The sequence below is a fragment of the Athene cunicularia genome (genome assembly GCF_003259725.1).
Source record: "Athene cunicularia isolate RWA chromosome 2 unlocalized genomic scaffold, athCun1 chr2_part1, whole genome shotgun sequence".
Classification (NCBI taxonomy): domain Eukaryota; kingdom Metazoa; phylum Chordata; class Aves; order Strigiformes; family Strigidae; genus Athene; species Athene cunicularia.
The window spans coordinates 27,260,198-27,284,183 of NW_020799095.1; the positions used below are offsets into that span (position 1 = coordinate 27,260,198).

General features: G+C 40.1%; 1 protein-coding gene across 1 annotated transcript in view; it reads left to right on the forward strand.

Moving 5' to 3' along the window:
* Positions 1-23,986, forward strand: part of CALCR (calcitonin receptor) — a 75,446-nt gene that overhangs the window by 44,071 nt on the left and 7,389 nt on the right. Inside the window, exons 7-11 of the mRNA XM_026842425.1 lie at positions 5,053-5,206; positions 9,526-9,586; positions 9,687-9,753; positions 12,765-12,983; positions 21,470-21,511. Coding sequence (XP_026698226.1) covers positions 5,053-5,206; positions 9,526-9,586; positions 9,687-9,753; positions 12,765-12,983; positions 21,470-21,511 — 543 coding nt within the window. The remainder of the gene's footprint in view (positions 1-5,052; positions 5,207-9,525; positions 9,587-9,686; positions 9,754-12,764; positions 12,984-21,469; positions 21,512-23,986) is intronic.

A 23,986-nucleotide genomic window follows, 5' to 3' on the forward strand; every position in this document is an offset into this window, starting at 1 on the left:
TTAGCACTGTCTTGCTTTGGAAAGTCTTTTTATTGCTTATTTGTGTAACGTATAGAAACTTGGAATTTAAGAATTTTTTCATAGAATAGTGTTCTAATAGCCATAAAAAAAACCCCAAACAAATATGTAAGGCAGATCAGTAATCAAGCTTCAAGCCACTCATTTAAAATGCTAAGTTAAGAATGACCAAGAATATATTGTATTGCTTTCAAACTGAATTTGAATAAATCATGTCTGGCCTCCATAGCAAGCAATACAAGCTCTTCCCAAGAAGGGCCCTTCACTGCAGTGCACTGGGGAGGTTCACAGAGGTGAAGAGGAATCAGACTAATAAGGCCAAATATGTTTATTCCCCTTTAAACAAAAGAAGTGCACAGCTGTAATGATGGCCCATACAACTGCCTTGGTTTAAAAGCAGTAAGCTTGGTTGGCCTTTTAACAATTTGTTTGAAATGTCAGGTGGGGGCATTTCAATGGATGCCGAGAATTTGAAAAAGAGAAGTTTCATAATGCACACCAAGAAACTATCCCACCCTTGCTTTCCACGGGGCAGGCTATCCAGAGTTGGCAAAGACTGGTGTAAAACACATCTCCTAACTTGCCAACCTGAGTCCCTTCACCCAGGAAAGCATCACAAGAATGAGGACACACAGGAATCTGAACAACTTTTATACACCAAAACTGAGTCAGTCCTTTTACTCTGATTTAAATACTAGGAAAACCTGATCAAAAACAGTTAGCAACTTTTTTCACATGACATTTTGTTAATGTTGTTGAAGATAGTATTCTGGGGCTTATATAGGCTGAATGTTTAGGTTTGATTTGCCCTAATGAGTAGTGATAGTAATTAATACTGCAGCTTTCTGTCATAAGGTATTAACTGATAACCAAGGAGAGCCTTAACAGGGAAATGACAAGTACATGTGATGAGAGGCTGCTGGATTAGCTGAGGAGAGTGGCATGCTGACTACAGCACCACGCAATTGCAGGGTCCTGTGTGGGCAGATGGACCTTTGGAACTCCTTTGATAGGATCAGAACATTAACAGTATTTAAAATATGCCAATATATCCTGCAAAACATCATGAACACCAGTGCTAGCTCCTTCTTGTAAAAGAACAACAAATTATTTTATTTATTCTCTGTGAAATGATTCCAGCATCCTTTTGAAGTGCTTTTGTTACACATTGCACCTGAGGTCTTCACGGGAATTACATGACTCTTAGCAAGATTTATGAGAAAGGAGAATGTGACTGACTGGATTCCTATTGACCCTTTTTGCCCCTGAGCAGTTAGCCAGGATTTAAGGCTATTGCAGGTTGCTTCCATGAGAAAGGAAAATTAACAATAAAGATCTTTTTCTCAGCTGCTCTCCTGCAGACCTGTAAGGAACTTTCCTCAGTTTCTGTGTTTATCAGTGCAGTGAGAACAAGTAGCAGGAGGCAGTCTCCTTGCTTGCAAATCAAGTTTCTTGCCAGGCTGCATTCTGCCAAAATAGATTTCATTCTTGGCCATCCTCCCAGAGCCGCAAAGGAACTGCTTTCTTAGGTGGTTACCTGGCTTTGGGGACTTTCCTGGTAACTATATGACTCTTTCCCTTGCTATGTAGCCACCAACCCATGTAGTGCAGTGCTGTGTCCAGGCTCTTGAAAAGAGAAGTGTTTGTTTATTCTTTTGTTTAGGAGACAGGCACACCAACCTGATCAACAGTTACTGGGCTCCACTAGAAAGGCCCAGCTATTTCCTCTCAGCTTGCCCTGCTAATGAATTAAAATCCACTAGCTCCAGTCACCTGCACACCCATAGACTGACAGCTCATGACATTTTACTCTCCTTCATACTGTGAAGGTGCTGTCATAATCCTTTGAGTCCGGGATTTGACTGTGCTTCATATTGTACAAAGCACAACAAAGCCTCTGCCTCAGAGAACTTGCAACAAAACATATTTGACCTAGCAGTAGACAAAACCCTTAAACAAGTTTTTTATCTCAAAATTAACAATCAGTCAGTTATCAAGCATGGAAGTAGTGGAAGATTTACTTCTGTATCATCTTGCAGTTTCATTTTAGTTGTTTCTGTAAGAATAAAACTTCTTAAAACTTACTAGTTCTGCAATTTTCCCAGCTAAGATTAATGTAACTGAGATGTTAGTTACATTTGTTGTTTTATTTGTATCGTGGATGAATCCAGTTCTCATTGGTAACAGTTCTCTTTTACCTGCTCTGACCTAAAAACCCCACTCTTTATTGCATATATTGGCATCACTTAGCCACAGATGAAATGTGCTGCATTTGTTAGCTCATCCAAAACAAAGACTGATTTTTTTCTGTAGTTTGATTAATATGAATTTAACATAATTCATATCAATGCATTCTTGTGCTTGAACTCTTTATTCTTTTTCAGATTTGTTCTCAAATCAGTCTGATGGGAATCTAAGTACTAATCACACCCATCCTTCATGCTTTATCAATGGCATTACTTCTTTAACTTGCTTCATAGGAAGTGATTGTATTTCTCAAAAGAAATGTGATCTGTCTGCATGGTCATTACTCTAAAAGATAGGTATATTGAAAGAAAGAAAGAAGGAAAGAAGGAAAGAAGGAAAGAAGGAAAGAAAGAAAGAAAGAAAAAGAAAGAAAGAAAGAAAGAAAGAAAGAAAGAAAGAAAGAAAGAAAGAAAGAAAGAAAGAAAGAAAGAAAGAAAGAATGAATTGTTAAGGAAATTTCAGCAGGCAGTGTGGTTTCTGTGTGTGTATTTGTTTGAGCTACAGATAAAAGTTCAGCAAAGACTGACTTAGCTCAGATGGAAAGTATGTTCAGTTGTTCTCTACTGAGAGGGTTGGTGAACAGTGCAAACAGCTGGCAAAGAGAAGCAAGGTTACTGGATAGTCGTCTCCCTTTCAGTTCAGCAACATAAAATGGTGAAAGCATTAAGTTAAAATGACAGGTTTGAGAATGTACCGTGGATTTTGTTGCAGAACTCACCAGCCATGCTCTGGTCCCTTCCAGCTGCTGGACTGCTGTTCAAGACTGGTCCTAGAGCCCAGTGGCTGGATGGAAAGCTGGGGTGACTTTGGCACTGATGGAAGCTGGACCAGCCTGTGAGCAATGTGCTGACACCCCGAGTCACTCCCACCACAACATCAGGGAAACGAAGCCTCGAGCTCTTGGGTCAGTCCCCTGACCAGCAGCTCTTCCGAGTAGATTCTCACAGGGGAGCGTGGAGCTGACTCAGCTTAAATCTGGGGTGCAGAGGACTTGATCAAACTTGTCTGGAAAACTTCTGTGATGGCTCAGAAAGTTTGTTGGCTTTGCAGAGGCAGAATAGCCGGCTGATGTCAAGGAGAGTGCCACCTGAATGTCTGTGCAGACTTTGGGAAGCACCTGTCAGTCAAGGCAGCCCTTGTGGGGACAGATAATCGATAAGGGGAGAGGGGAGAAAGGCCAGCCACCAGCTGGGAGGCTGTGTTGAGCATGCATGAGGGAACATGGCAAGAAACATATTGACCCAGACCTGTGAAAAACAGTCCAGGGATGATTTAAGAACCTTAAGGAACACATTTGCCAACAGAAAAATGAGCAAATACTATGTCTTTTTTTCTTTTTTAACCTTTTCAAACCACTATACAATCCTTTTCGGCCCTATCTTGTAAGAACTGTTCAGACGTGGTGTGGAAAAAAGATGTGACTGTCTGCTCTACCTTGTGCAGCTAGCAGGAAAAATGAATCATCAAAAATAAAAATTAGTCCTTCAAGTTAATCCTATCAGAATCTTATATCCTAACCTATCAGTCATCCTGTATTTTCATAAGCACCAAGCTGCACTGCAAATATTGAAACAGAACTAAATGCACATGTTTGGGCAATTGCTTTGGGAACATTTTTCAGCAACAGAAAGTGGTGCACTGGGTGTCTAACAAGCTTTTCTGGTCCAGAGGGGCAGTCCAGATGGGACGCAAAAACATGCAGTCCTCCACCTGCTGAACTGCCAAAATGTCTCTTTAAAGAGACAAGTAAATCCTAAAGACATCTCTCTCAGACCAAGTAGTCAGCTTGGAAAACATCTGCAGAAGTTAAAGGGAAGGAGTATTTTCCTGTGGGCACAGATGACAACTGTCACTTTGCCATCACTGCTGTGACCTCATATTTCTGAGTAGCCTGTGGTGTTCCCCCAGGAGCAGTGGTTCTCTGCCAGCACAGCAACACCCTCCCACTCCTCCTGGCCCTCCTGGGTGCTGGTGGCATAGAAGCCCATGTGGAGGAACTCATTGCCCCCTCTGAGGAGGTAGATGGACATGAGATCCTCTCAGAAGCTGGCTCTCTGATAGAGGACATGACACACATCCCTCCACCATCTGCCCACTGCTTCCCAGCATCTTGAAGCCAGTCTCTTGTCAAGGTCTGTGCCTGCAACTTCATCTGAACCGCAGGCCGGAGACACTTCTAACTTCACTGGCTCTGTTTACCTCCATATGTCACTTTGTTATTTGGACAAAATAAAGTAAAGCTGTCTCCCACAAAGAGACAAAAGCTGGTATCCCTGCTACCCTACCAAAAAAAATCTCCACTGGCAAAGCACTTGCCTTTCCTGAAGAAGGGAGTTCAGAGCTGGGTGCTATTTAAAGAGTGAGTAACTCTGGCTCAGAGGGAAGAGCTGAACAAACTTTAGTAAAGTTTAATCAAAAGTAAAAGAAATCACCCAAACTCTGTTACTGTCCTCTTCACAGACTTTCTTGTACATCTAGAACAAGTTGCTTGTTTCAGCTCTAAAAAACATCAGATTACCAAATTTTGAAGAGGATTTTTTTTGTTATGTGGTACTTTCTGGAGTGCTGTCATGGTACATTTTTTATATTTTGTGAAGACTATTTGTTCCATTCACCTAATTTATAAAAGTTTAAAATCCCTCTTGCTGATAGGTGCTTAACAAACACTGCAAAAGATGGGAATTTTTGTTCTACTTTGCTTTCATAGCCTAACAGTAACATTTGTCTTTGGCTGCTTAAATGCAAAATGCTGGTCAGGTGTGTGACATTATCTTATTTATCTAACAGGTAAGCTGCAAAGTGCTGCAATTCTTTCATCAGTACATGTTGGGCTGCAACTACTTCTGGATGCTCTGTGAAGGGATTTATCTTCATACATTGATTGTCGTGGCAGTGTTTGCTGAAGAGCAGCGTTTGCACTGGTATTACCTATTGGGCTGGGGTATGTATGTTGTAATTTTTATAGCAAGATGATCAATTCTTTCATATGTTTGAATTCTTCTAGCACTTACACACCTGGATTGTTGTATTTATACCACTAGATCATAGTTTAAGATTGAGTTCTTGGTTCCTAAATTTGAGTGCATTAGTTTGGATGGGCCTAGAAACTTAAAAAAATCAGCAGGAGTCAGCATCCATTATTTGCTGCGTCTTTGGATTTACTGAAATAAAGGCTTAAATTTTGTTAAGCAAAGCTTTGGGAGAGAAATAGATTTCTATCCAAACACATCTGTTTTGTGAACAAAAATTGTCTATTTTTGTCACTTTACATGCAAAATTTTTAATCTGTGACAGTACCTATAAAAGTATATTTTTTTCTGGAATAAAGAGGAAGAAAAATCAGTATCTATGTCTTCCAAAGTGAAAAAACACAGCATGCAGAAAGAGGAATTAGAATTTCTCTGGAAGTAAATCCAGTGTCAGATATATTTTGGCAGATGTTTTTTTAAAGGAGAAGATTCAGTTGTACTTATACAGGAGTAGATAATGGCTCAGCTGTCAGGCTTGATTTTGTTCAACAACAGTGATCTCTAAAGCATTTCAGAGAAATATACAGGTGTCAATAGGCAAATCTTGATGTTCTGTGAGAGAGGTTACAGACCCATACACTGTGCATGCAAACTGTATGTAGTCACTTGCATATCGCCCAAGGAGCCATGACTAGGTCTACATTAATTACCTAGAAAATTAGCATGGGTTTCTAGTTTATATGGATTATACTGCCAGATAAGATTTTCCGGGCATGGAAGAACTCTTCTTTCTTTTTTTCTTTTTTTGTAACGCGAATGCCATCATGCACTCCTTTTTTTTTTTTTTTTTTTTTTTTTTCTTATGAGAATGTCACCTTTTCTGAGAGGGACCTTTTGTGCTTTTGGAATTAAAAGCATGTGGAACATCATCAGCTCTTAAATGAAGACAACCTTCCTGAAGAACACTAAATTGAGTAAATGTTTCTGGACTTTGTCAACCCAAACAGCTGAGCCCTCTTGGAGCAAGCAACTGTACTATCACAAGGTGTTCAGAGTTCAGAATATTTGAATATACAAAGTCTCATAGGGCTCTGCTTTTGAAATGGCAGCCCTATATGAAGAGTAATTTAATGTTTCCTTCCAGATAAAGCTTTTTCCACTTTCATGGAAAGCAGCATAAGCCTTCCCAAAATAGTGTCATTCCATATCCTATTATGCAAGAGGAAAATGGTCATAAACATTTTTTTTTCAGGTGACATTCAGTTTAGGCAGTGCAATTTAATGCTGCTAGCCTGCAGTGAAAGCTTATGAACTAGCTGTAGTATTGCTGAGACTGGCACTAGCACCATGGTGGGTAATTCAGTGAAGTTATCAGATAAGATACTCATCAGTATTTGCAGCACTGCCCAAAAAATAAATAGGGTGTTGGCTGTGGTAATAGGATGATGATATCTTGAGAAGGAAAAGGTTAATAAAAATGGACACAACTCTTGACTGTGAAGTCTGCAGCCTTTCTAATCAAACTAGATGGATACTTCCACAAAAAAAATTAATCATTAGCACCTCCTAACTAAGGTAGAAATCATTAATAGCAAAATGATCTAATTAAGACTATCTGGCCATAAATCAATGTAATTCCACTGATTCCAGAAGCTGTAGTCTCACAGTCTAACTTTAAACATCTAGATATGTTAATCAATGGAGAGAGATAAATTTCTCCAAAGGCAATGCAGAGCAACCAGAGCAGGCTGTGCTCTGAGTTACAATTTAAAAGATCAAGGTAAATGTAGAACAAAAGAGGAAGTCGCTCATTATTCGTTGTTATAACTAATCCCTACGCAAAAACGTCTAGATTCTTTTATTTGTAAAATAGATTTATAATAAAAATAAAAATCTGAGCAAATAGAAAACACTTCTACAAAATGTTTGAGATGATTGAATGGAATCTGACATGTATTTCAAGGCTGATGCCTTATGATGACCACTTCTCTGGGAACTGTCTTTGGGGGTGTCATTTCTCATTTGTTATTGTTTCACTGGGTCAGGAAGTCACCCTTATGCAGGGCAAGAAAACAGTATCAAACGTGTGCATCCAGCTTCAGTCCGCTCTGGCTGCTTCAGGCAGCTTCATCCACATAAAAGTGAAAATGGAGTCATTTATTTGGACAGTGCTGAAACAGAGTGCCTTCCAAATTCAGCTGGAAATACAATTAAGCATAAGTGCCACTGTGTGCCATAAAGGACCTGGCATGACCTAAAGGGATATGTCATACCTTCTCCTGGGATGGCTGGTGTAAGACTTATTCTACATTACTTGCTGCTCACCATGTGTTAGTGAGACACTTGGAGTGATACATGTTGTGCCACCAAGACCCAACAGACCTTGGTGCTTCATTTCTCATTAACTCACTGCTTTTTGGCCCTTGACAAGAGAACGGTATCTGGAAGAGCCCATCCAGCCTGCAACTGGAAATTTGAGCTGTAGACAGTCATGAGCTTCTTACCCTGTAACTGACTAATGAAAACTTTCCGTCACATTCTTAAGATTTGCTTGTGAGTTTAAGCCAAATATTCTAGGCTGATGCTTTTAGCAGAAGAAAAAAGGTCCCTTGACATCATGTGGGCGCTCTACTTGTGGTATTCCAGGCCAGAGGTTTCAGATGAAGAATTTTTACTATTACAGGAAGACCCCTTAAAAATTGCACTTCAATCTGTCTGTCAACAAAACTGTCCCAGACTTGTTCCATTTCCAGATCAGAAGGATTTTCTCAAACTCTCAATCCCATAAGCTTACTCTGAGGTTGGAAGTTTCTTTCTTTCCTTTCTGAGCTTTTTGTTGTTGTACCATGCATCAACACCCAAAACCAGGTGTTCTGCAGCCAGAGGCCAAGCAATCATTTTCTAACAATGTATAAAGGAGAAGGCAATGCAGTTTGTTCTCCCACAGCTACATTGTTCTCCCAAGGTGAACTGCAGTACGGAATTTTTTTGGGGTAGAGTAAGTAGCTGTTGCATAAAGATACCTGAAGACATCAGAGTGTCCAATTTACCTAACTTTTCAATGTTATTCTCGCTCCAGCACTGGCTGGTCTGTGCTCTGAGGTGAGTCTTCCCCAGAATTTGGCTCAGGATTTTCTCTTATAAAAGTGTTTATGAAATCACTAACTTCCAAAGAAACAAGGAGCCATGTTCTTCCCTCTGTGACTAAGCACGGTATCAGCAAGACATCTTCACACATTTTTATTTATAATTATAAACTATCCAAAGCTCAGAATAAATGCCCATTGTTTATAGGGAACAGGCAGCAGTAACACCAAAGGTGTTCACAAAGCTCTTTGCACAGGACAAACAAGGCAGTAGATCATCTCCCCACTGGCCAGCTGTCAGTATGTGCAATGTTGTACAAACTGGAGTCAGTATCACAGTGCAGACTCCCCGCTATCGGTTTTGTAGCCTATTGGAGAAGGACACAACATACAAGCAAGCTGAAGGAAGATGGACAGGAGTGAACCAGATTGTTACTCTTAATGTCAAGCCAGAAGTAGGAATTTGAGGCTTCCAGTTCCCAAGCCTTTGGCCCTGTGCAAATTTGCTCTGTCAGCTACCTGTTAGAGCAGTGGCCTCCCCTGAGGCTTCGCGGAGAAGTCAGGAGATGCGGATTCATGGTATCCACAGCTCCACTCCCTGCTGAGATAAAGCTGCATGGGATGGGCTTGGCTGCACAGAAGCTGGGAACCTGCAGAAGATATCACAAATCCCCATCCCCCAAAAAACCTCCTGGCTCCAAACATTTTCTTTTGCCGTAGGCTCCAAAAGAGCAACTCCTTGCTCTGTTGTTTATTGCTCCATAATCTGGCATGCAAGTTAATGTGCCTATCTTGCTGAACAGTGATTTAAGTGGTTTTAACAAGTGTCCCTGGTTTCCTGAGGGAATACTCTGCTAAGAATCGAATGATCCGTGCATTCCCTCCCACACTGCCTGCTCACACCCTTCCCTGCACAAGCCACAGCAGTGCAGAGGACCCTGGCAGCAGCTTTGTGACACCCCAGGAGAGCATGGCCCGTGGACTTTGCTTCTCCTTTTGGCCTGCCTTGAATGTTATTCTCTTTTGCATCTCACCATCCAGGTAATGGTAGGATCCTGAGTGGAATGGGATTGTGGTTCTTTCCTGGAAGCTGTGATTTCACAAGCATGTGTTTTGTGAACAAGATACTTGCTGGTGTCTGTGACACATGAAATTCAAGCTAAAAAAAAAATACCAGGACTAATCTATAACTTCAATCATTTCAGGGTTCCCTTTAGTGCCAGCATCTATTCATGCTGTTGCAAGAGCCAGATACTTCAATGACAAGTGAGTAGCATATCTGTTTCTGAAGGAACTTAGCATTATTTAACTGTTACACATTTTATTTGAGTTAATAATGAATTTTAATGTTGTATTTCCCCTCTAGTTGCTGGATGAGTGTTGACACACACTTGCTATATATTGTTCATGGACCTGTAATGGCAGCTTTACTGGTAAGAATATGCTATCATCAGATTAATAAGTATTTTACAAATGCTGCTTACCTGTACAGAATAGAATTTTCTGTACTTTAAGTATTTTGGTCAAAACTCAGAAGTAGCTTGAGGTTTTCTCAGTGTTATAAGGACAGGTTCTCAATACTTTTCAAAAACAAGTCCTGTAAAGGGACCTCCCAGTAAATAATCAGATCTTGAGGCAAATGGAATCACTAACTGCTTTTGAAAATCAGGGTGGTCACTCTCTCCCAGCATAACTTATTTGTGACAAATGTACTTAATTTCTCTGACATCAATGAGGCATACAGCTGTGTCTTAGCTGGATGAGCTGAATGCAGGGTGGTCACTCAGCACCAGTTTTACTGGTCACTGAACTGGTATGATCCAAAGGTAGGGAGCTAAACTAGTCCAGGGAAGGGACTGAACTGGGCTGTCTGAGTAGGAGGGCAAGATTCAAGGTGCAGCTCAGCAATGTGTAAACATATAGCATCTCATATGCCAGTGGTGCTGTTCGGCACAGTAACCCTGACCTTCCTGAAAGGTGCAGAAAGGGATTTATTCTGCCCAAGCCCCAAATTCACCTCAGTGTGTCACCCAAGATGCACTTTCGGCTTTTGAGCTGTCTCTTGTTTGTAAAGATGTACATGGGTGTACCTGCAGTAATTACCTCAGAGATCAAACAGTAGGGCAGTGAAGATTGGGAACACCTTTCAATAAAGAAACAACTTTCTGTCTAATAACTGAAAAAACTGTAAATCTTTCTACCCTTCCTTGAGAAGCAGTCTTGAACATCAGCAATCCGAAGAAGCCCATTCCTCCTTGCCATATAGATAGTCTGCTTTTCCCATAGAATCACATCTGGTTTAGGTTTCTGGTTCAATCTTGATTTCTTCTGCTGTTCTAGGAGAGGCCATTCAACCTTTTATTTTTATCACTGTGCTCCAACATCTCAGCCACAAAGAAAAGAGAGGACTGTTTCTTACAGAAAAAGAACAATCTTGAACTGTTTTTAAAATAAGGCATTATAATTTCTGGCTTGTGCTTATGCCTTTTCCAGTGTTAGTTTTCTTGTGAAGATGTTAACGTCTACAGAATGTCCTGCATGATTTGCTACAAAAATCCCATAGTGACAAGACTGACTCAGAAGAGTTGAGAATTTTTACCTTTGTAAAGTCTTTTTTCCACTTTTCACAGTTACTTCCAGGAATTTTAAAAGTGAAGGTTAAGCAGAGTGAGCAAAGTCAGCATAGGATGGAGGATAAGGTTTACTTTTAATGCTGAATGAGACCTCAGAAGTAATTATCCATTTTTTTCCAATAGACTACAAATGTAAAACAGTTGAAAGGTCTCTCAGTAGTTAAAAAATGATGAAATCATAGTATCATAGAATACCAGGTTGGAAGGGACCTCAAGAATCATCTGCTCCAACCTTCCTTGGCAAAAGCACAGTCTAGACAAGATGGCCCAGCAACCTATCCAGCCAAATCTTAAAACAGTTCGGTGTTGGGGAATCCATCACTTCCCTGGGGAGACCATTGAAGTGACTGATTGTTCTCATTGTGAAAAATTTTTCTCTTGTGTCCAGTCAGAATCTCCCCAAGAGGAACTTGTATGCATTACCCTTTGTCTTTTCCATGTGACTTCTTGTAAAAAAGGAGTCTCCATCTTCCTTGTATCCCTTTAAATACTGGAACATGGTGATAAGGTCTCCCCTACACCTTCTCTTGTCAAGGTTGAACAAATGTAATTCTCTCAGCCTTTCTTCACATGGCAGGCTTCCCAGTCCTGTGATCATCTTTGTGTTCCTTCTCTGGACCCTCTCCAGCCTGTCCACAGCTTTTTTTATAGTGGGGACCAAACTGGAATGGAGTATTCCAGGTGTGGCCTGACAAGCTGCTTTACCAAAGCTTACTGATTCATATTTTATTGTTCTGAAAGATTCAACTGAAATTTCTCATATATCCATGGAATTTGAGCTATTAAAATATCTATGGAAGTAATGCAACTTATTTTAAAAGAAATCTGAAAAAAAAGTCTGTTGAAGTTCTGAAGCATTGGTGCCTGATGCTACTGTAACAGAGTAGTAAAGAGTGGTCTGGCTGCACTGGAGAGAGGGAAGGTCTGTGATAACTAGGATGTCCACAGGGTACCCACTGGGCTCAGTATCAGCCTGAGTCTGCCTTCCCTGTTCCTCTGCAGGCTCTCTGTCCATCCCACAAGGAGCTCTCTGTGAAGCCAGATTCAAGAGCAGGTTTCCATATGCTGAGCACCCACAGCTGCAATCAGATTTCCAGAAATGGCTGAGGAGATGAGATGCTGAGCCACTTGGCATAGCTGACCATAAGGGTCAGGGCCAAACTTTCTGAAGTGTCTGGCGTTTCTACCCTGAGCCAGCAAGTGTTAACTTTTACCTGTGGGTAGTGTACCACAGGGTCCATGCAGTCTGGTAGTTGCAAGGGATAGCCTAGGCTTTTCTTGACAGCAGCCTTGTCCCTCTGCTCTGAGCACATTCCTCAGAGAAAGTGTGTGCCCTTGTAGGTCCCATATATGCCCAGGGACATGCTGGAGTTTGTCTCACCTGGCTGCAGACATCTCCAGTGCAGACCGAAGCAAGATACCTAGGTGACCTTCAGACTCAGAAAAGAGTCCTAGGGGACAATTCATCCATTCCATTTAAACTTTAGACATAAAAATGAGATTTATTTTTCCCTGGAAATCTTAAATTTGCCCACATCAGTGTTAAAACAGACAGTGCTTCCTAGAACTGATGCCTGCCTGCCTGAAGCATCCATGCAAGATTCCTAAGGGAAATGTGTAGAGCAGCTTAACATCTCTTTTCTGAAGGCATTCAAGGTACTTTCTAATGCCTGATTCCCAAGGAGCTGCCCATTATGAGCTGCAATAAAGCTAGGAAGTTACATTTTACTGCCCTTTATGTGTTCTGTGTTTTTATTTTGAATGTCTATTTAATTTGAATGCTTTCACCTAAAATGGCTTTGCTTTTGCAGGTCAATTTTTTCTTTTTGCTTAACATTGTCCGAGTTTTGGTGACAAAGCTAAGAGATACCCACCGTGCTGAGTCCAACATGTATATGAAGGCTGTCAGAGCCACTTTAATCCTGGTGCCCTTACTAGGAATTCAGTTTGTTATTATTCCCTGGAGACCAGAAAACCGACTTGCTGGAGAAATATATGATTACATCATGCATATATTAATGCATTACCAGGTATGTTATATAGTAGCAACTTCATCTTAGGTGAGGTGCTTGTTGTTAAGTGAATTTAGTCAAAGATGCTGTTGCCAGTTGTTCAGCCCCAAAAGTGAGCATGACTCTGGTTTTGCAGTTCTTTTCCAACCACTTTCATATTACTGGATTATCTGCCTTTGCATGAGTAGCACCACTGCATAAAAAAATAACCACAAGATAGGGGAAACAATGAAAAAATATAGAAAAAAATATCAGATGGCAATATTTCTAAACTAGGGAGAGAGAACAAATCACAGAGGGCTTTTATATTCCAACATGATTTCTGTTGAAGTGCTCAAATTGACTGAAACTGGTGCTGTAAGGTTAATGTTAAAATTAGCTGTGTACACAAAATGTTGTACAGAGGGAATGCTAACACACAGAATAAAAGACTGAAGCTTCATTTAGGAGTTAAAATTGCATTATTAGAGAGTTTAAGTTAAATTATAAGACTGACATTTTGATTTCATAAATGCTTTGAAAATATAGCATCATTCAGTAAGTCTGCTTTACTTTCTTTTAAAAATAAAACAAAACAAGCCTAAATGACTTTAAATATTTGGTTATCTCTCTGGTTTACTGACTATAATATATTCAGTCATATATTGACTAGGAAAGGCAGATTTCTAATGCATTTGTGAATAGTGGTCAAAATGTGTGAGTACGGTGACCCACTTCTTGTTTCCTTTCATACAGAAGCTAAATGTAGAAATTATTTTAATGTTGTAGTAAGAAAGCAGCTTAAAAAAAAAAAACAAAAAACCAACAAAACAAACAAAAACAGTGGTGCTTTTTCCTTAAAGTAATAATTTTGGCTACCAAAATCCATATTTCATGTCACCTTAGTTTGTATATTCTGCTTTTCACCCTTATCCCATAACTGAAGTTACAGGTCTATTTTTGCAGTGTATGCCATATTACATTACAGTTATTCTTAAAGGAAATGAAAGTGTGTTTCTTTTATCGTTACCTGTTTTGTCACTTCTTCAGTTTCAAGGGCTATAAAAGAATATCTCCAACTAAATTTTCTGGTGACAAGCTGCTTACAGTTTTTGTAAGTTAGAATAAGATAGTGTTGCAATAATAATTTTACTCTTGAAACATATCTCAAATTTTGTGAGGTTGTTGAAGAATTAAAAAAAAGAATGTTAATTACCTTACTTAACAATCCTTATTATGATCATTATGCAATAGTCACTGAATCAGCGTTACAATGGAACCAGAAACAAAACCAAAGTATCGTGAAACTGTTGTATGAATGGATGGGATTAGGTGAGGGAGGGATCCAAGGAGAAAAAATTTCATCTTCAATGGGTTCTTTCTGCCCTTGTCCTAGTCATCAGGAATGGATGACTCTCCATGGCTCATTGACCCCAGTTGCTCCCTTGACAGTACATTTTTTCCATTTCAGCAGTGGGGATGGTACTGGGGACACCAGTGTGGGCACACGGTGGGGGCTGCCCGTGGTGCCCCACTGCCACTGTGCTCAGAGAGGCCACCAGGCATATTGAGGGGTGGCAGCCCACCCAGGACTGTCCCCAAGCCAAGGCAGCAGTGCAGACCTCACAGAAGAGCTCTTGACATCTCTGCAATATAATCTCAGGATGCTTTCTGCCAGCATGTAAAATTTGTCTTTTTGGGAGAGCTGTGCAGTTGGCCTGTAAGTTGCAGCTGTCTGTGACGCTCCCTTTTCTACTTAGAGCAGATTTTTAATTGTATTCTAAAATAAACTTTCTTAATCCTTTCCCAAACATTTCTTTATGCATATTTAAGATGGCCAGCTATGTAATCACTCCTCTGGTGCTCATTTTCTTCTAGGACTGATTATGTAATTAGCGGATATTTTATTGGCTTGTGTAACAGCTCTATTTCCCCACTAGCTATCACACTCTCATAAACTTCAGCGCAGCCTGCCTCTCCATAAACTAGCAGCAGTCTATTAGTTTTTGCATCCCATGGCATGTCAGTCATATACAAGCAGGCATTGTGGGTGCAATTATGATTTTTTTGGTGGAGAATATAACATATATTCTCCATTTCTGCACTGGTTAAATGATTAATTTTTTGCCTTTTCTAAAAGTGAAACTTTTTTTCAACAGCACATCACTGCTTTAAGTGAGCACCATGGTTTGATATGTTAGTTACATCATCCACATACACAGAAATGGTACAAACAAGTACTGCAGTCTATTGTAAATATCAGAGGACTGAAGATGATGAATGAGAAAGCATTTGTTCCCACAAGAAACTGTGTAATGGTATTTTTTTTCAGAGAATGGTTTTCCGAGTTGAAAAGTTGAGATTTTTACGTGCTAGGTTTCTTCTGCTGAAGTCACTTCTGAATAACAGAAGCCAGACTGGTTTTGGACTATCCTGCTCTTTGTGCAACGCTATTGTCGGTGCTTGCCATTTTAAGCAGAAGTGGTTTTTTGAATATGACTACACGAGAAGTTCACAAACACTGTATGTCTACCTCCCCTGTATCAGCTTCTGTCTGTTTTACCACATAGACCAGATTCTTCTTAACAGATCTGTAGAGAAGATGTGTAAATGATAAAAAAAATTTAAGACTGGCTCTTTTGCTGCAAATATGAATGCCTGTACTTTTCCAGCCTGGCCAGCCAACCTCCCATGGATCCTGTAAAAGCAGAGTTTCGTATCTCCCCTCGCCATCACCAATATCAGCTCTTCAGTCTCCAGACTGTGCTGAAATTAAGATTTCACCAGGCAAAAGAAAGATATTTCAACCTTTAAGTGGAATAGCTTATGCGTGGAGTGGGATGATTACATGCATTGCTGAACACACAGTTAGCTTATTAAACAGTGCCTAAAGTAGGCACCACAAAGCAAATGTTTGCACTCCAGAAGAGCCAGTGAGTTGCAGATTTTCCCTAGAGGACCTGATTTTCAAAAGCCCATTAGATGCAGACTTCCTCAGGGTGTAAAACATTAGGGTAGAGTATGCGCTGGTTCTTCGCACACCTCTGGCCCGAGAATATGTCTGTCACTTAAAAGCCTAAAAGGTCCCATCATGCTGCTCAGCAAAGATGAAATGGTACACCTGGGTAAAGAGGGTTCCTCCTGCAAGAGTGGAGTGGCAACAGCCCTATGTCCTGCACATAACTGCACTCAGGTCTCCATGCCGAGAGAGGGAAGGAGAGATGTGGCTTGTGCCTCATACTCTGGCAGGGCCATCTGCACCTCCACTGGCCCTGGAGCTGCCGCTGCCACTTCTCCCACCCCAGAAACCACTAAGCATCTTTTGAGGGGTCTGAGACTGCAAAGAGGTTGGGGTGCTGAGCTCCTGTCAGAGGGTCTGCTACCAGAGACCATTATCCTAGCTTCTGATCTCTGACAGAATCACAGAACTCTCTAGGTTGGAAAAGACCTTGAAGATCATCCAGTCCAACCCTTAACATAACACTGACAGTTCCCAACCACACCATATCCCTCAGCGCTATGTCGACCCAACTCTCAAACACCTCCAGGGATGGGGACTCCACCACTTCCCTGGGCAGCCCATTCCAACCCCTAACAACCCCTTCTGGAAAGAAATGCTTCCTAATATCTAGTCTGAACTTTCCCTGGCACAATTTGAGGCCATTCCCTCTTGTCCTGTCACTTGTTACTTGATTAAAGAGACTCATCCCCAGCTCTCTGCACCCTCCTTTCAGGTAGCTGTAGAGGGCGATGAGGTCTCCCCTCAGCCTCCTCTTCTCCAGACTAAACACCCCCAGTTCCCTCAGCCACTCCTTGTATGACCTGTGCTCCAGACCATTGGTCCACAGCAGACGCCTCACAAGAAAAAAAGGAATAGAAAAATGCAATAACCCCATGATACATCAGCTAGTTCCACATATAGACCCCCTACCAAATGCTCTCAGACAAGCCCAGAGACTGACACAGTCCTGCTTGTAAGCTCCTTCCACTAACTGTCCCCTCTCACCAAATTCTCTCTCCAGCATCTCAGAGCTGAGTTTGTAGAGGCTATCATATTACCTAACATGGCAATATCACTGGACCAGAAAAGACTTGACCATGGAGGCCTGCTTAGTGCAGTGAAAAGAGAGCCCCTGAATCAATAGCAGTGCTCAAGCACTTGAAATTACTCTTCTTCTCAATACCTTGCTGACTGTAGCCCTAAAGTGTAAGTCTGCCTCTAATGAGAAATTAAAATGCTATTCAGCATAAGGACCTTGTTTTTTATTGGGAAATTAAAAGGTTTTGTTTATTAAATGGAGAATAATCAAAGTTTCTTTCTACGCAAATAAGATTGCTTCTGTGTCACACAGCAGCTTCCAAGCAGCACCCTCAGGACTGCAGCATCTGCCCTGCCAGGCAGGAGAATCCATTTACAGGTGCCTCATTTGTGTAGAGGGTATTTGGTATCTTTTAGGCATGGAGTTTGAGACACATATATATCCACCCTGCCTCCAAGTTTTAAATTTAACTCTGTATGCAGCTATAAACAGAACAAAATTAACCCATTTAAAAGCAGCCTTTTAAAAATAGTGAGATATTTCAGTGCATTTTAGAAGGTATTCATTCATCTGTTTCTTGAGAAATAAATATCTTCTGTGATGCCAAACCAGACAGAAACATTTTCCCCTTCTATGCAAAGTTAAGGTTATAGGACTACTTTTGACAACATAAAGGCTTTTTTAAATTTCCCTTTATTTTTTTTTCTTTGCATTATTAGTAATTTCAAAACTTCCTAATATTCTGAGCCAATAAAAGTTAGGGAAAATGTTTTGCTGAAAGCTGGATGTTACAAAGTGCCATTTTTGTATGAAAAATTCATGTACAAAATGGCAGTAATGAAACCTCCAGCAGCGAGCAAGAGAAGCCACAAAGTGTGAGCTTTGGCTGATGGGATGTCCCCATCATTTTGCAGCTGGTGGGCTGCCATATTCAGCCCTCTTGTGACAATCTCCCCACCTCAGTAACAACAGAAGCTGCACAGACACATTCTTTGCTTTGCTTACTTTTTTTTTAATCCTAGCATAAATGAACACTTCGTAACACAGTCATTTACCTCAGAGATGCTGTATGAATGTGCTGTGAATTAAAATTATGAGGAAGACAGTATTGTTTTTATCAAAGCTTTTTATCTTTCCTGAAATGAGAGAGATGGGAATGGGAAGTACTTCTATGAAGACCCTTGGCCATGATTTGTTTTGTTTTCTTTGCTGTCCATTCAGATCCAGAATTGAGAAGTGAATGGACATGGACCAAAGCCCACACAGAGAATCGCAAACTAATTTTTTTTTGTATTACAGCCCTCTCTACAATTATATGTGCCATCATCTTCTACCATCAATAATGAATACATCATCCCACTAAAGACTAAATGGCAGCACAGTGTGTAATTAGGGCAGAAACTAAATCCATGGGCATGCTCAGGAATAACAGGAACAAGCATATCTATATATGCTTTCTTGGTTTTATGGAGATATAAGCTAGAAGAAAAACACCTGAGGTATCAGAAACCCATGTAATTTGCAGTATCTGCACAGGTATTTTTTGTCTGGTTTATTTTAACCTGAACAAATTAAATACCTATCTAGCAAAGAACATCCCTGGACCAGTATAAGCTCTCACTATAGCATCAATAAGGTACGTGAAAGTCTGTGAGCTGCTAACTGTGGACAATCCCTAAGGCACGATTCGTCCAAAAGCCACATTCATCTGGTCTTCACACAGTTCCAGAAGTAAAGAATTGCAGAAGATGTCATTAAAAGCCTTAATCTCAAAATAAATGTGTTGTTCATCTCTGCCTTCAATACCACAGCTGTTATCCTGCTGGCCACAGACTATATATCGCAGGTCAGTTTAACAACTCCACACAATGACAGAGAGAGATAATTCACCTAGAGATCTCATCCTCACCAAGAATTGCACCCTGATCAAAAACCAGCAGCAATTAGAGAGAATATGTGAGATGTATGTCAAGGAGATATGAGAAATAACCTGTGGTCCTTACATGAATTAACCTGTATACAGTCTGTCACATGTTTTAATAGATCCTCTATAGAATATCATCATCCCAATCCCTCCTGGCTTTGAAGAGACAAAGCTGGTGTCTGCTACTGATATCTCTGTAGCTTTACAGCTGCAGATAACGATAGTACTCTGAACTGTGGACAAAACTTTATGTATAAAATGGAAGAAAGAAATAGAGATAGAAATAAAAATAGAAAAAAATAGAAATAGAAATAGAAATAGAAATAGAAATAGAAATAGAAATAGAAATAGAAATAGAAATAGAAATAGAAATAGAAATAGAAATAGAGATGGCAGAGCCTAGAGGGCCATTGCTGGTGGAAAAAGAGCAATGAGACATATATGGGACAAAACAGGGAAAATAATTTCTTTAGCCAGAAGTACAAAATGCATGGACTCAAAATAACAAGAAGCCAGATCTGCTGTCAGCTCAGTCCAGACCAGAGAGCAACTGAAAGGGATACAAGACATCATCACACCTTCCTCTAACTTTTCTGTCAGAAGTTGTCTGAAGAAAACACTATTTAAGGGAACTACACTCTTCAACAGAAGAAAAGGTAACAGAGGAATTCAGTGTACAGGAACTGAAATGGAAAATGGCTTCATTTTACAGTTCAGGTTCAATTTCTGCCTTTAGGTGAACCACAGTTTCAAAATTCCCCCTAAACACTCTCGCTGAAGAACAGACTTAGAAAAATTTCTCTGCTTCTTTCTCTCCTCCTGCTTTCTTTAGTATCTTCCATGCCTCATAGGGACTGTCCATCAAGCATCCCTACTGCCAGAGGAGATCAAGCTCCATCTCATTTTCCATTGTGGCTGACTGCTCTTAATAAAAATACACTTTAGGAAAATAGTGAAACCCCTGCTGCAGCCATGTACCGTGCAGTTCAACAGCAGATGTTTTGTAAGACTGTGCAAATTAATGTGCACACAGTGTGGGATAAAATCAATATAGGCCACCAGGAAGTGATGCATTTGTTCCCCTTGCATAAATTTTCGATTTAGGAATCTGTGGTCTGACAAAATTCTGCTTTAGAGGCATAAGGTTTTGCTTGACTTTGTGGTGTTTCTCAAACAAGGGTTTATGGACAAACTATTGTGCATTGTGTATTATACACTGGGATTTGAGTTTTTTAAGAATACTCACTGTTTTTCCAAAACATGAGAATAAACTTTCTTTTTCTCACTATGTCTACCCTTCCTCCTCTTCGCACATGCTTTTCTATGTTCATATTTGAAGTTGTGTCAAATTACAATTCCACATTAAAGAAAATTTATTGGAGTAAAAGAATTTCCAAAATTCAGGTGGTCAGCCCCACTTCAAACCAACCTATGTATTTCTAATATATAAGCATTTTGTTAAAGCAGTTATTGCTTACCCTACGTTTGTGGTCCAGAATATACACATAAGAGTCCAAGATATTTTACAAAGCATTAGCTGCAGTTTAACTGCTAATCAGTTAAGTGAGGGTTTATAAAAAATATACAGCTGTAAAGCTCTTCAAAGCAGCCCTCGGGAACACAAGCTATTGTATTGCATTTTTTTCCCTCAATTTCACAGACTGTCATATGTTTAGTTTATAATAACTGGTTTAAATAATTCAAAATTAAGTCATTTGGCTTCGTGATGCTATGTAATGGTATTTTAGTAAGAGCAAGTGCAGTTAGGACGTGGACCAGTGTAACTATATGATTCTGAATGGCAGGCTCTGTGTGTGAGAATTTTCTCTCATTAATTTCACACTTTCTCAACCTCATGTTCCTGCCTTGGCCTTATTTAAATTTGCAGCAGTAATGAAATATTATTGGAACAAATGTGGCAATAATTAAATTAATTTTAAGCCATTTGGGACCAAGCTATGATCTGTACTCTCTTTTTTTTTTTTTCTGCCCCCCTACCTTCTAATTTGTTGGGGGATTTTTTCCCCTTTCTCTAACTACTTATACCTCTTTTCATATCCTCTCCATCCATCATGATGGCCCATACGCAAATTCACTTATCCTGATACACAGTTCAATTTAAAGCCTTCCCAGGGCAGCTGGATTCTTCCTGGCCGACACTTTTAACTGGGTAATTGCACTCTGATAAATGAGTAGCAGCATGTAGGACACAATTCCTCTGCTATCTCTTCAGCAAAGTCAGTAGCAGAGTGATACTCCACTGTAAGAAAAATACTTTACATACCATTTAATTTTTCTTGTCTAGGCTTCTTGTACAAAAATAACTTCATAGCCAAACCAGATAATCTATAAATGGTTGCAATATAGAAGAAGATGATAAAACATGTTGAAAAGGTAAAAATCAGTGTAAATAATGTAAAAGAGGAAGAGGTTAGGTGAAGCATCTGTGGTGCAGAGGAAATGGACTAATGTTTTTATCTTTATCCATCAAGTCCAAATTTCCAAACAATGCAAAAATAAATTATATATTCTGATCTCTAAACTCTTTTCCTTTCTCTCAGGGTTTACTTGTGGCAACTATATTCTGCTTCTTCAATGGTGAGGTAAGCATGTGAAATACAGCAAATTAATAGAACTTGGAAAATAGTCACTGTGGTGTTCATTAACGCAGAAATGAAGCATGTCGTTCTGCAAACTTTGAAACCACACAAAGTCACTTTTTAGTCTCTATATACAAGCAGCAGTGTGCATTTGTGAAAGCTCTGTGCAGAGCGTGATTTGAATATCTCTGAGCAGATGAATCACGAGTGTTACCATTGCAAACCAGATGGCACCAAATGAGGTACAGGCATGAGACTCTCCCCCTACCATCTGAAATTTTGAGATGTCTAAGCAAAGGAGTAAAATGGCCTACTTCCCTTCCTGTCAAGAATAGTGGGAAGGACCACAATGCCTCAGAAGAAGCAGTGGGGATCTCTGGGGGTCTGTCCTGGAGAGCCGTGTGCTGTGTTCAACCCCACAGCCGTGGCAGATGCCGTCCCTGGTAGCACTGTCAGAGCAGAGGAGCCTGGAGGAGTGTGATTACTTCAACTCCTTTGAGGATTAGCTCTGGCCTTTTAAGGTCATTGTTTCCCACATAGTAATTGAGAAATAAAAACCCTTGAGGCAAAGATGTCTCCCAGTCTCTTACAGCTGGATAAATATTTTATATACCTACAGCTAGTTTTAGGTCCACTGCACTTTTACAAAAAATAGAAGGTTAAAATATCTCAAGAACCATTTAAATTCCTACAGTAAGCCATTTTCCAAAGATGGTTAGCAGAAAAGTGCTTTTTCGATATATCAGGAGCATTCAACTGTAGTGGAATAAAACACTGCATATCTTAGCAAAACTAGGAAGTCTTTTAAAAAGTCAATTTGGAATCTAGAGCAGATGTATTAGATACAGAGCAAGCTTTGTGATGCTAACACTCAGTATGTCCGTCTAAAGAGATATTCATCCTCCTGTTTATCCCTCTATATTATTAGAAAGTAACAAATTCCATGCAATGGTGTGACCACACTGATGTTTTGATAGCAATTTGAAGGAAGTTATGTTATTGATAAGGTGCTACTGGCTGCTTTGCTAACTTTCAGGACAGCAGAGTATTAAATTCTGCCACCACTTGTCGACATCACTATACATTTGCTTCTGGCTGGCTCCCTGCATAAATGTACACAGAGATATGCAACAGCAGAGAAGATTAGAGGCCTCCTGCTGTAGTTCTGTAGCATGGCTTCTCAGGAGACATAAAAGAGAATGGCAAAACATAAGCAGCTAATGACGCCGGAACCTAACATGAAATTATAGCTGTAAAGACCACGCTATAGAACTTCACGGTTTCATGTATGCAATTAAGCCAAGTCGGAGAGACACACAACTCTTTTCCTATCACATTTCTGTCCCCATGATCTACGGGATACTACCAGCTTTCTCCTTCTCCCTTACTGTCATCACTTTCTGAACACAGTCCAATCTCCATTTCCTGGAAACACAGAAAGACTTCTGATTCTCCCTGGTAGGGACGGCCTGGTGTGGAGAAAGAAGAGATCATCCAGGCAGTTTTTGAAACATCCTCTCCCCATAGGAATGACTGCATAGCTATGTAGAGACAGTGCTCCAGTGTGTCCTCACCTGCCTCCAGACAACGTGTTACCCCGAAATCCTGGTCTTGAACATTGCCTCCTTCCTTCTTCATTCTCCCCCACTTCACCTTCCATTTGTTTCAGATTAGATTTTGCAAAACATATTTGCTTAATATTTTATAGCTTTAGGGGAAAAGGTCAATTACTCTGTAATTCTCCAACTCTAATGAGAACATACGGATTTGTGCCTAGATTAAAGACAGTAGCAATGCTGAAAATGAGGAAAGGCAGCAAGAAAATGCACTGAAAACGTGAAGTATCTTAAAGGTTGTTTGTTTCTTAGTTATGTTTCATCAGATAGCTTTAATTCCAAAGTACTTTTGGCAATGCCACAGTGTCAGAAAAGCATCACCACCTTTACAGCTCCAGGAATACAGTTTTCAAGTTATGCAATAATGAATATATCTGAAGCATCTGCTTGCCAACATCATGGCAGACCATATGTATTTAATTCAAAATTAGATTGCAGGGTATGAATGAGTTTACCTGTCATATGAACTAACCTGTAGCGTGCAGAACGGTAAAAGCCACATTCCAGGAATGAAAATGAGTATAAAATACACAGCTCTCTTTTATTTACTAGGTATTGTGTTACATTTAATTTAGAATTTGGAATAAATATATTTGGATTAAGAAAATACACCATATTCATACACGATATTCAGACATCCAACATGAGAGACACGCTGCATTGACTGAGCTGCTGTTAGGAAGTGGCAATAGCAGCCAGTCATTCCTTACATGGTCTGAAGATACACAGTCTAGATCCATATTCTGAATAACAGCAATAGTCACCAAACCCCTAGTCACCTCTGAAAGCCTTTTTGACACGTCTGGCAGCCCACAGTAAAAAGGACTCTTCCTTGTGAAAGGCTCTTACCTGGATATTGACT